The sequence below is a fragment of the Rana temporaria genome, chromosome 12 (genome assembly GCF_905171775.1).
Source record: "Rana temporaria chromosome 12, aRanTem1.1, whole genome shotgun sequence".
Taxonomy (NCBI): Eukaryota; Metazoa; Chordata; class Amphibia; order Anura; family Ranidae; genus Rana; species Rana temporaria.
In genome coordinates this window covers 115,698,608-115,711,848 of record NC_053500.1, presented here as the reverse complement: position 1 = coordinate 115,711,848, position 13,241 = coordinate 115,698,608, and the positions used below count along the sequence as shown (strand labels likewise).

The window sequence follows — 13,241 nt, the reverse complement described above, 5'->3', positions numbered from 1 at the left end:
ATGGCAAGTGGATCCTGATGAAGCAAAATTATGTGCGAAACACATTGATCCACCAAGTTTCTCCTATATAGACGTACTATGCTACTGTATAAAGACATAAAAAACATTAGGAAAGATATAAGATGTTTTTAATGTTATTAAATTTTTAATTTTGTACTAATACAATTTTAGTTTTACATTACCATTCATGTTTGTTTTTGTAAGGCATTATATTGATCCCCTTCTCCATTGCTGTGATAGAGATTAGAGGTTTATTTTTACTTTATTCAGCGTTTGTATATGGGGGACATGACATTCTGACCATTGTAAAGGTTTTCCACTCATGTCTTTATTTAGATAGCTGGACACTCTCCCCAATAAGCAGAAATACCTTAACACTTTAATTTATGTTAATTAATTTTCTGCAACATTTTCCAGAGTTTATCAGATAAACCTAAGCCAAGGCGTCAGCGGTACAAGGAACCGGTGAAACTGGATTTCAGCATGCTAGCTGGTGAAGAGAGGACCTCGGCTGTAAATAAAGATGCAGGACGACGGGTAGGGTTTCGATTGAATCTATTTTGTATGTATATGCACTACCTTTTTATTTTTAAAGCAAACCTGTCATAACAAAAAGTAGTTAGGCTGCCATTTGTGAACTTTGTAAAAATGCTAGCTGCTTAGTAGAGCTGCACGATTAATCGTCAAGAATCGTTATCGCAATTTTTTCCCTGTTGCAATCTTGACAAAGGATTTCCCGATCTTTGGTATGCAGAGAATTTTCTCTCTGCTCTCAGCCATCAAAAGTCAAAGTCTGGGCAGTCTGCCAAGTTTTAAAACATTCTATCAGTGAAATGTTAAGTCTAAACATTGTATCAATTTGACTTTTACATCAAAGGAATAGACTTCTGTATGTAAATTAGGAACGTTTAACCACTTAAACACCAAACCTTTTTCGGACAGTTGTTTTCGAGTTAAAATATTTTTTTATTTTTTTTGCTACAAAATTACTTAGAACCCCCAAACATTATATATATATATATAATTTTAGTACAGACCCTAGAAAATAAAATGGTGGTTGTTGCAATATTTTATGTCGCACTGTATTTGCGCAGCGGTCTTTCAAATGCAATTTTTGGGGAAAAAATTACTTTAATGAATTAAAAAAAAAAAAACTAACCAGTAAAGTTAGCCCAATTTTGTTTGTATAATGTGAAAGATTTTACGCTGCAAGAATCATGATCTTTATTCTAAGCAAAACAATCGTGATTATCATTTTGGCCAGAATCGTGCAGCTCTACTGCTTAGTTGCAAATGCCAGTTGCCTGGTTGTCATGCTGATCTTTCGGCTTCACGTTTACTGACCTGAAGTAAAAGTGTTACCAGCCAGGGCAAGCAGGCAACTAGAAAATTTTCATTGGAGGTCAACTCTAGCCAGGCAGTAAAAGCAGGTACTGAAAACTGGTCAGACACTCCACTGACTTGTGTTGATGGCTGATGCAGTAGTAAAGAGAATTCTCTGCTGAAGTCTCCTAAGAAAAAGACTTCCAAGAATATGAAATGTCTGGTGCCCCCCTGCACTCAGTGGTTCCTCCTGTCAACCAATACATTGCTAGGGGACACAGTTATGACAGAGGTCGGTGGGAGGAACCACTGCTCGCAGCGGGGGCCAGGAATTCTACACGCTGGAAACCTGCCGTTCATTTCTAAAGCCTATCTCTAGCTAAAAAAAAAATCGTAGTTTTCCTAGAGTTTTTATACCGGGGACAGTCATATGAGAAATGCAGGGATGATGGGGTGGGCTAGTGGTTGTCAGTGAAAGGAAGCCTCATAAACAGGGACTCTGTAACAAAATGAAATAAAAAAAAAAAAAGGTCTTGGTTTTAATATTTGACATTATTTACTGTGCATCAATCAAAAAAATGTTTTATTTAACACAAAAAAATGTTTTTTCTTTTTTTGTCTTGTTTCTGAATTCAGGGATTTCTCCCGGAGGCAAAGTTTGGTAGAGTATTGTCTGAACCCCTACTTCATGACCCTGGCCCCAGGAGAAGAGGAAGGAGGCCTCGAACAGATCTACTAAAACCCCCCGGATCCGATTCTTCTTCATCAGGCTTGAATCCTCTTTTCATGAACGGCCTAATAGCTGGAATGGATATAGTGGGATTGCAGAACATGAGGAATATGCAGGGTATTCCTTTAACAGGACTCTTAGGCTTTCCTACAGGATTCACAGCTGTATCTGCCAATGAGGATGTAAAGAACACGTTGAGTATGTTGCCCATGATGCTCCCAGGTATGACTGGCATGCATCAAATGTTTGGCGTTGGTGGAATTATCAACTCTCCCATCTCTTCTTCTGTGCCAACGTCTTTAGGAAGCACAATAAAAGGTGGCGTCACCTCGACAGAGAATCCTGCCGAGGACAAGGACACATCCCAGGAGAGTCCAAACGATGCCGCGCCTGTGGAGAAAACGTCAGGTGCTGCTTTTAAAGAGCAGACAGAACCCACAGTGACTACCAGTAGCCCTGTAGCTTTTAACCCATTCCTTATCCCTGGCATGTCCCCAAGTCTGCTTTACCCTTCCATGTTTCTGTCGCCGGGCATCGGCATGGCAATACCAGGGGTTCAGTCTAACCGCACATCAGAGGCAGGTGTCCACGACACACAACGGAGGAGGAAGAAGAAGGTTAAGGGAGACCCCCCGACTTCTGAACCTGAATCGGTGTCCTTAACTGAAGCCACAGACCAGGAGCAGCCCTCTCCCAGTGGTCAGAACTTTGTAGATATAAGCGAGACCCCAGCATCTGAGAGAGAAGAGGACGATTCTGGTTTAAGAGAGACTCCGGACAATACCATTTAGAAATTTGGTCCTCTCAAATCTCCCCTTTCCCCAGAAAATTGTGACTTGTGAGTTCATTCTCTCATGACTATTTCTAGCTTTCTGGCGTGTCCATCAGTCAACTCTACCTAAACAGCTCCACATTTTTTTTTTCTCCCCTGGTATGCCTGTAACAGCTCTCTAATTGAAGGTAGACAAAAACCACAGCACGCGGGTGTCGTGGGAAAGCCGAATCCTTTTTTGAGGTTTTTTTTTTTCCCCCCTCATTCCACTTTTTTTTGTTTTGTTTGTTTTTTATTCATTTTAATCTTTTCCGCACCAGACTCTTGGTTTCAAGGCACAGTGTAGCACAATGCCTTAAAGCAGCAAGCCCTTCATCCAAAGACAGGCGTTTTGCTAAAGCAATAGGATTGGTGCTGTCTGCAATCAGCTTAAAACCGAAAGGAGAAATGCATTATATTAGATTACTAAACTCTTGAAGTGGGTTCTGTGGTCGACACCTTTTCACAATCCTCATCTGCTGACAAAAGGTTACAAAAAGTTGAGCAAAAAATAAAAGGTTTATCCTTTTTGTTGAGGGATCGGTAGTGTTTGTTCCTTCAGCTTAAGAAGGGAAGCGATACCCACAACTGGGTTAAGGACATTTCAGCCAAAAAAATTATATAGTAGCTTAGAGGCCATTTACATTTCTTTGATTTCCATTTACCCCTTAACCACATTTAATTTCCAAGATTTGTAGGCACACTGTTCACTGTGGAAGAATGGCATAGACTGCTGCAGGTTGGCCATACCTTAACACTTAGGCACAATGGTGCAGATGTTTGCTATAGAGGGCAGCTGGAAACTAACTGCATAGAGAAATGTCCGTTGGCTTTTTCTCTATGTCCGTCACATGAACACGTACTTGTAGCTTGCCCAAGTGTTGATCGTGTGAATGGAGTTGTGGAGGTTGGGGGAGTCTCCCCAGTGCTGGCTTACCTGGACAACTATCATTTCAGATGTGCTTGGTTTTAAATTGCGCCACAATTCTCCCCCAAAGAATGGTTGCTTGGGCTGTCTGCTGCTGCCATAAACAGAAGATTGTTGTCTGGTTCATGAAAAAATTTGTCAACTGGGCAAAGATAATTTCCAGTCTGTAAGCCGCTTTAGAGCTTGTGTAGACAGGCAAGTGCAGCACACTTTGAGGTGCATTCAGATTGTATTTGGGATCAGTTTTGGGTCTCTCTGAACGTCTTCATAAGGTTTGCTTTTAACCTTTTTGCTGACTTGCAGTTAATCACCTCCTAAGTTGCTTCAAACTACTTTTGCATTTCCATTGACTTGTATGGGATGAAAAGCTAACAGACTTGTGTCCACAAGCCCTAAGACGAATGGTGGAGAGCAGCTTGTTTAAGCAAGGATATTTTTGGTTCTGCTCTGGTTAAACCCTATCATCCAACAAATGACATACTCTGCAAAATGGAGCATGAACATCGGGTCCCAATTTTTATTTGCATCAACATAAGCTTCTAAACTTGCGTTAAAGGGTTTCTTAAAGGGGAGGTTCACCCTAAAAACGACTTTCTAGTATTACATTGGCCCCCCACATTGCAATACAATTATGCCAATTATGTTTTTTTTTATGCTGTACATACCTTAGGAACAGCTAATTCACCCGTGGCTTCCGGGTTGCGAGTCCCGCGGGAGTGGACGTTCCTAACATGCTGTTGATTGACGTGATGACCAAAAACGAGCTCCCCCCCCCCGTCGCTTAAGCTGCGTCACGATTGCCGAAAGGAGCCGAACGGCGGTGCGCAGGCGCAGTATAGCGCCGACTCGCCGTTCGGCTCCTTTCGCCAATCGTGACGCAGCTTACGCGACGGGGGGAGCTCGTTTTTTGTCATCACGTCAATCACCAGCATGTTAGGAACGCCCACTCCCGCGGGACTCGCAACCTGGAAGCCACGGGTGAATTAGCTGTTCCTAAGGTATGTACAGCATACAAAAAAACATAATGGGCATAATTGTATTGTAATGTGGGGGGCCATTGTAATACTAGAAAGTCGTTTTTAGGGTGAACCTCCCCTTTAAACTGAACAATTTAAGTGGAGGCAATTGGGCTACTAGATCTACAATCGTGTACTTTTCTCCTAAGCATTTGCTGTAAAAGAGTGAATTGGAACTTTGCCGGTAGGGCTTATGTCTAGCACGACAGGGCAGAGCAGCAAGGGAAAGAGATTGGCACAAGACTGTCTTGGCTTCAAGAGCAGCTTCTTTGGCCACACAAAGCATATTCACAGCAGCTAATTGGATAAGGAGACTGATTACTGCACATTGTTCTTATTGAAAATGTTATTTTGGGTGCAGTTTTTACCCTCTTTACGGCCTCTTTACCTAACTTGCTCTACAATTTGTTTTGGACTTGGACCCCTTTCACACTGGGGCGTTTTTCAGGCGCTTTGACGTTAAAAATAAGCCTGTAAAGTGCCTGAAAGAAGTCTCATCTGCAATCCCAATGTGAAAGCCTGAGTGCTTATAGAGCCCTTTCACACTGCCAGCGCTCGAAAAATGCTGGTAAAGCGCCGCTAAGACCCCTTTCACACTGGGGCGTTTTTCAGGCGCTTTGGCGTTAAAAAGCTCCCACAGTGGGAAGGGAGCTTTAGGAGCGGTGTATTCAACGCTCCTAAAGCGCTGCAAAGAAGCTGCTTGCAGGACTGAGTGCAGCGCCTCAGTGTGAAAGCACTCTGGCTTTCACATTGGGATTGCAGATGCAACTTCTTTCAGGCGCTTTATTTAACGCTAAAGCGCCTGAAAAACGCCCCAGTGTGAAAGGGGTCTTAGGAAGGCCAAAGACGGTGCAAATTTGGTTGCAGGAAAGAAATTTGCATGATTCCCCCATCAACTTTGACAGCGCTGACGGGGGAATCCCTCCTGCCGAGATATTGTTTTCGCCCGGCGACAGGAGAGAAGACAGTGATTATTGCTAGTGGCTATAGCAGCCGCTATAGATGCAAGTAAAATCAGGCAGGCTTTGTTGTACCCAAGTTGATCGATCAACTTGGTACATTAAGCCTGGCCATAAACAGTTCGAAACCTTGGCTGGTTCCTGCTGAACCGGGCGAGATTTGAACCATCTATGGCCGGCTTAAGCATTGTTTATATGGAGAACACCAACAACCTACATAAAACATCTTTAGTACGCATTGAACAGAAACCCCAATCTCAACAGTGATTTTCCTATTTTAATAGAAATGATTACAATAAATAATTGGGTAGAATGGTGATTTTAGCTCAGCAATATCTGTAGCATTAACCTTTTCTGATTCATGTCAGAGCAATTTTAAAAAGCCTTAATATTAAGCACCCTTACACACATGAGGCACTTTTTACCTGTCCCATTTACCCTCCCTTCCAACTACCTGTTCTCCTTAAATTTAAGGAAAGGTGCACTTGATTTAAAATGTCACCTTATTTTATTTTTTTAAAGCTATCAAAGGCCTGGCCTTTTTGATAAATTTATTAGGTATAATTTTATATATACATTTTAAAGGTAGAAAGACACTGTAGAGTAGCATACGTGATTTTGTTGTAGGATGGCCACATTTGTGCAAGATTTAAGAAAGGCTGCTGCTTTATTTTAACAAACAAAAAAGTTATTCAGTGATGCAGTGGCGGGATTATAAATTAAATACTTTTTAACATTTGACAAAGGGGTGTTCTGTCTTTAGTGCTTCTGGGCCCAGTATGCATGCTCCAGATGCCAGCTATTCTGGTGGAACAAAATTCCTGCTGGATATATAGATGACCTGGTATGCTGGGGACACTGTAGACTCAAGATGCAAATCCACTTCCTAGCTGTGCATTAAATATAAGTTCACCTTTGGGAACATGTTGCATGTTCCACACGTTTTTAGGGTGAAACATATGTAACCTATTCCCAATGCTGCAGCCGCTGCCCGATCCCTGCACTCCCTGTGACATCAGTACAGGGAAAAGTTCCCCATACTAGCCGTCAATTTATTTTATTTTTTAAAACTGCGCAACCGTGTAAGGCTCCGCACACATGGCTGCGTCATTCATACACAGAGGTCTGTGTATGAATGAACTTCAGGTCCTGACATCCTTTGCGGATGTCGGCTTGCAATTCTCAATGAACTTGATTCTTCATTGATTCTTCCTGCGAGTGTGTCTGCTTGCCTGTACAGCAGTGGTTCTCAACCTTCCTAGTGCTGTGACCCCTTGATAACATTTCCAAGTTGTGGGGAACCCTAACAGAAAAATTATTTTCGTAACGTGAGTTGTCAGCACCCAAGGCAAGACAAGTACCGTATTTATCGGGGTATAGCGCGCACCCCCGAACTTGAAGGAAGATTCCTGCAAAAAAAAAAAATACTTAGTTCGGATGTCCCTCATCGGTGTCTTGCCCGTCATCCATCGGCGGCCTCGTCCGGTCCGGCATCCTTCTGCGGCCATGGTGGTGTCCTCCCCGCTCGATCCCCGCTTCCTGCGCTGTGTTCAAACCACTGCGCCGACATATACCGAGCGGAGTACACTCGGGTATAGTTGGGCGGGCTCGGCTCCTCTCACGTAAAGGACGTACAGGACGTGACCGCGAGAGGAGCCGAGCCTGCCCGACTATACCCGAGTGTACTGCGCTCGGTATATGTCGGCGCAGTGGTTCGAACAAAGCGCGGGAAGCGGGCATTGACGTATATCGCGCACCCTCGATTTTGCCCTGATTTTCAGGGCAAAAATGTGCGCGGTATACGCCGATAAATACGGTAATTTGCACCCCTAACCCACGGACATTCAGCGCGCCGAGTCCCTTCCACTTGTACAGTATTAAAACCCCCTATGGTACATTTAAGGATTTACCACTCTCTCTTTGTTCTCCTTTCTTTCCCTTTTATCTCTCTCTATCCTAATTTATTAAATCCCCCACCCCCCTCTCTAGCCGTCTTTCTTGTTCTTATTCTTTCTCTTCCTTTTTTTTTGTTCATCCCCCTCTTTTCCTCTCCCTTCCATGTATTCTTGTATTCTCTATTTTTATTCCCGCTTCTACTTCTTGGGGGGGGGGGGGGGGGCTGGGATGCGTTGCAATACTGGCGGGGAGTTGGGATGAGTGGCAATGCTGGGGGGAGTTCTAATCAGCCAACTTAGGTGCTCTTGATCAGGGTCATCTGCTGATCTGAGAACTGTAGTGGGGACTTTTAATTGCAACTATAATCATAGGTAGTGTTACTCACTGCGTCTCTGGCTTCACTGTGCCTCTGACTTTGTGGTGTCTCATAGCAGTGACACCTATGCTGAAAATTAGGAGATGGGGTCTCCTCCAGCCCCTCCCACTTCACATTCCTCACCAGTGAGCTGATCTCTAGTCTCTGTCCCCCAGCCATGCCGTGAACAGGATGGGCGGCTGTGAAGAGGCCGAGTGGGCGGCCGCAGGTTCCAGGGACAGCCCTGGTGGGCGACCGCAAAATTGCTGAGAGAGCGGTGCAGGCTTCAGGAACAGCCCAGGATTCGGTGACCCCTGGCAAATCATCATTCGACCCCCAGGTTGAGAACCACTGCTGTACAGGATGTATGGGCACACAGATACACCGAGAGCTCTGCAGGAGACCTGCATCATGACACCAAGGATCTGCTGATCATTAATTAGTTCAATGTTTTACAGGCGTTTTTTCGTTTAGTGAACTTATCCTTTAAGTGTGATAAGGCAGGAGCTAGGGCAAATATAGCGAAGAAGTGACCTCTCAGGCTCGTAACCCCCTGTCTGCTTGGGCTTGGAGCCTGTACTCAAACATCTTGTATATGTTGATGTGGAATGCAACACAGCATATGAGAAGCTAGAGAATAAAACATTTTTTCATTCAACCAGCTTTTGCAAAAACTAATGAAGGAAACCTATTGCCTACAGTTTCTGTTGACCACGGGAAGTGAATATGGGGATATGCTGCTGTGAATCATTCATATACATGTAGACTTAACTTGGTGGTCAGTCTGTTGAAGCTCTAGCCCAGTGGTCTCCAAACTTTCTAAACAAGGGGCCAGTTTACTGTCCATCAGACTTTAGGGGGGGCCGGACTGCGGCAATTTGGAGTAGAAATTGTCCTGTCATCAGTGGGAGTAAACAATGCATCTTTAGTATAAGGGGAAGGAATAGCGCACCATCAATGTCAGTGGGAGGAATGTGCCCAACCATTGATATCAGTGGGAGGAATAGTGTCTAATCGTTGGTATCAGTGGGAAGAATAGTGTCCCATCATTGGCATCAGTGGGAGGAATAGTGTCCCATCATTGGCATCAGTGGGAGGAATAGTGTCCCATCATTGGTATCAGTGGAAGGAATAGTGTCCCATCATTGGTATCAGTGGGAGGAATAGTGTCCCATCATTGGCATCAGTGGGAGAAATAGTGTCCCATCATTGGCATCAGTGGGAGGAATAGTGTCCCATCATTGCCATCAGTGGGAGGAATATTGTCTCATCATTGCCATCAGTGGGAGGAATAGTGTCCCATCATTGGTATCAGTGGAAGGAATATTGTCCCATCATTGGTATCAGTGGAAGGAATAGTGTCATCATTGGGAGGAATAGTGTCCCATCATTGGTATCAGTGGGAGGAATAGTGTCCCATCATTGGCATCAGTGGGAGAAATAGTGTCCCATCATTGGTATCAGTGGGAGGAATAGTGTCCCATCATTGGTATCAGTGGGAGGAATATTGTCTCATCGTTGGTATCAGTGGGAGGAATAGTCTCTTATCATTCATATTAGTGAGATGAATAGTGCCCTATAATTGGTGTCAATGGGAGAAATAATGCCTCATTGTTGGTGTCAGTAGGAGAAAGTGCCCCATCATTGGTATCAGTGGCAGGAATAGTGCCCCATTGTTGGTGTCAATAGGAGAAATAGTGCCCCGTTGTTGTCACCACCAAGAATTAATGCCCCATGGTTGGTGTCAGTGATAGAAATGGTGTCTCTTTATCAGTAAGAGGAAAGGTACCTCAAGGGCCGCATAAATGCGAGCAAAGGGCCGCATCCCGCCCCCGGGCCACAGTTTGGAGACCACTGCTCTAGCCCAAGCACATATTAAGGAAAACACTCAATTAACACAGTTATGTGTTCAATAAAATAATCAAATCTTGTTTTAAATGCAACCAATGTACCTGAATGGTATCGGCCTGCTGTAATCCGCTGCATAGCAGCACTAGGAGAGGGAGTGGCAGCACTGGGAGCCATGTTGGTTTGGGCTGACAAGGAACATGCTGGCAGGAGGAAAGAGCACAGGGTAAACTACTACTGCGGCTTCACTGCCCATTCACAGATTGGGGGCAGAGAAATAACCAAATGTTGTATTAAGCGCAGTAGAGAAAATTCAGGTCGCCAACCTGTCTATGCTGTCTGGCCAACATTTTTTTTTTTAAATCGCAAAACTTAATGGACAGAAATACAAATCCTTTTGCGTGTAAAATCACTCCCAATGTTTTACATTTTGTTTGTGGTGCATTGTGGGAAAGTGAAGTGGTAAATTATTGTTGTGTACAGCGGGAACGGCTCCTTCTTCGGACATGTTTATGCTTGAGGTCTGCTCAGATTTCTCCTGATAGGTGCTTTCACATGCTGTGACCCAGAAGCACCAAGTTCAGAAGCCCTTAAAGGAGAGAAGTACAGGAGCTCCGGTTACATTACCTTTTGAAAATGCTAGTTGCCTGGCTGTTATTGTGTCTCCTCATTTCAATACTTTTATTACTGCGAGTCAATGACCCAGAACAAATATGTGGATTTGGAAAGTTGGAGGAAAAGGCCGACTTCCTTGTATGCATATTTTTTCTGGGTCATCATAAGCAGTTAAGGGCAACCATGAGCCCAAAGAAAACTTTGGAAGTGGCTAATCCAGAAGACAAGAAAATTATTGGGCTTAAAGCGGAACTAAATCCTCCCATCTGTTACATCTGAAGATGTCATCTCTGCTTCTATGTAGCTCTTCAGTTGACCTGGTGCTGCACATGTGACCAGCTATGACACCAGCCATTTGAGGACTTGTAAGTTCTGCTGAGAGCTGACATAGGTACACTGGCAACTGAAAGCTAGAAGACCCCTTTCACACTGGGGCATTGTTCAGGCGTTTTTCTGGGGCTTTGTTGTGATAAAAAAAAAAAAAAAAGCCTGTAAAGCGCCTGAAAGAAGCCTCATCTGCAATCCCGATGTGAAAGCCTGAGTGCTTTCAGAGCCCTTTTACACTGCCAGCGCCCAAAAAACGCTGGTAAAGCGGCACTAAGGCCCCTTTCACATTGAGGCGTTTTTCATGCGGTACAGCGCTAAAAATAGCGCTGCTATACCGCATGAAAAAACCTGCCCTGTAGTGTTCAATGTGAAAGCCCGAAGGCTTTCACACTGAAGCGGTGCGCTAGCAGGAGCGCTCCAAAAGTCCTGCTAGCCGCATCTTTACGCGGTATAGGAGTAGTGTGTTCACCGCTCCTATACCGCGCCTTCCCATTGAAATCAATGGGAAAGCGCGGTAATGCCGCCCGCAACGCGGGCAGTATTAACCCTTTTTCGGCCGCTAGCGGGGGTTAAAACCTCACCGCTAGCGCCCGAATATCACGGTAAATACGACGGTATCGCCCCGCTACAAATAGCGCGGCTATACCGTCACCGCGGCTCTATGCCTCAATGTGAAAGAGGTCTAAGACTCCTTTCACACTGGGGCGTTTTTCAGGCGCTTTGGCGTTAAAAAAAAAAGCTCCCTTAATGGGAAGGGGGCTTTAGGAGCGGTGTATTTAACGCTCCTCAAGCGCTGCAAAGAAGCTGCTTGCAGGACTTTTTTGATGCCCTGCCAGCGCAGCGCCTCAGTGTGAAAGCACTCTGGCTTTTACATTAGTATTGCAGATGCAGCTTCTTTACAGGCACCTTTTTTAACGCTACAGCGCCTGAAAAACGCCCCAGTGTGAAAGGGGTCTTAGGCTAGGATCCCACATGTCCGGCTGCCATTTGAAGACTTGCAAGTTCTGCTGAGAGCTGACATAAGCATACTGGCTACTGTGAAAGCTATAAGGCTAGGATCCCACATGTCCGGCTGCGGTTTACAGTCCGGAGTCCGTTGCGGGTTGGTTACTAGTTAAGGTGTAAATTTTTACTTGAATTTGCACCTAAACAAGACCCAAAATCACCCAGGACCCTTTTTAGAAACGGACCACGGCTGCCCTAGACATGTGTAAACCGGCTCCATTGATAACTGACCCGATTCACATGTTCTGCAAATCGGACGCGGTTTAAAAAACGCATTTGATTCGCATATATGTGAACCGAGCCTTAAAAGAGGCATGCCTTCAAATGTGACTGTTAAATCCGTTGGGTTTAGTTCCACTTTTCATTTTCTACGCTGATTTTGAACCTGTTTGTTGTGCCGCCTCCTTGTTCTGAAGCTATATCACTGCAGAATCAAGTGTTTTTTTTTAGAAGTATCCCCTATTTTTTATTATGGTTACTAGTCTGGTAGAATAGATGCAAATATATAAATATATATTAAATAATGACTGAAAAAAGCATATATTCATTTTTTCTAAAGAGAAAAAAAAAGTATATAGAATGATTTTGTCCTTAGTAGTTTAATGACAGAGCGGCAGACGTGCTGTCTTCTATTTTTTTATGCTGTTGCAGTTGTGTAACTTTTTGCTGTTTTTGTGTCTTTGTCTCCCTTTTGCTTTGTAAACTTTCTGTTTTGGAGATGTTGTTATCGTTTCTTTTTGCCCATAGTTGCTGTTTGGGTTTTCTCTGCACTTGTCTCCAAGGGTTTTAGCTATCGTGGGTGTGAATCTTGCACTGGATTGGTCAAAATAAATCTCCAGCTGCTTTATGCACCTTGCTATTTAAAGCGGGGGTTCACCCGAAAAACACATTTTTAACATTGGATTGAGGCTAATTGTGGGAAGCACAATCTGGTGTTTTTTTTTTTAAATCGAAGCAGTACTTACCGTTTTAGAGATCGATGTTCTCCGCCGCTTCCGGTATGGTCTGCGGGACTGGGCGTTCCTATTTGATTGACAGCCTTCCGACCGTTGCATACAGCGCGTCACGAGTTGCCGAAAGTAGCCGTACGTCGGTGCGCAGAAGCCGTATAGAGCCGCACTGACGTTCGGCTACTTTCGGCAACTCGTGACGCGCTGTATGGTACGGTGGGAAGGCTGTCAATCAAATAGGAACGCCCAGTCCCGAAGACCATAACCGGAAGCCGCGGAGAACATCTATCTCTAAAACGGCATTGGTTTAAAAAAAAAAACACCCGATTGTCCTTCCCACAATTGGCCTCAACCTAATGTTAAAAATTTTTTTGGGGTGAACCCCCGCTTTAAAGCGGAACTTTTCAGCTTTCCATCTATTAAATCTTCTGCCCTTGTTGTTTTAAACTTTGGCTAGTAAAACATTATTTTTTTTCTG

General features: G+C 44.2%; 1 protein-coding gene across 1 annotated transcript in view; it reads left to right on the top strand.

The window, feature by feature from the left end:
- CHD6 (chromodomain helicase DNA binding protein 6) overlaps positions 1 to 3,394 on the top strand; it is a 169,067-nt gene extending 165,673 nt beyond the window's left edge. Inside the window, exons 36-37 of the mRNA XM_040330292.1 lie at positions 418 to 537; positions 1,960 to 3,394. Of these exons, the coding sequence (XP_040186226.1) occupies positions 418 to 537; positions 1,960 to 2,844 (1,005 nt within the window). The 3' untranslated portion in view covers positions 2,845 to 3,394. The remainder of the gene's footprint in view (positions 1 to 417; positions 538 to 1,959) is intronic.
- Positions 3,395 to 13,241: the final 9,847 nt, after the last annotated feature.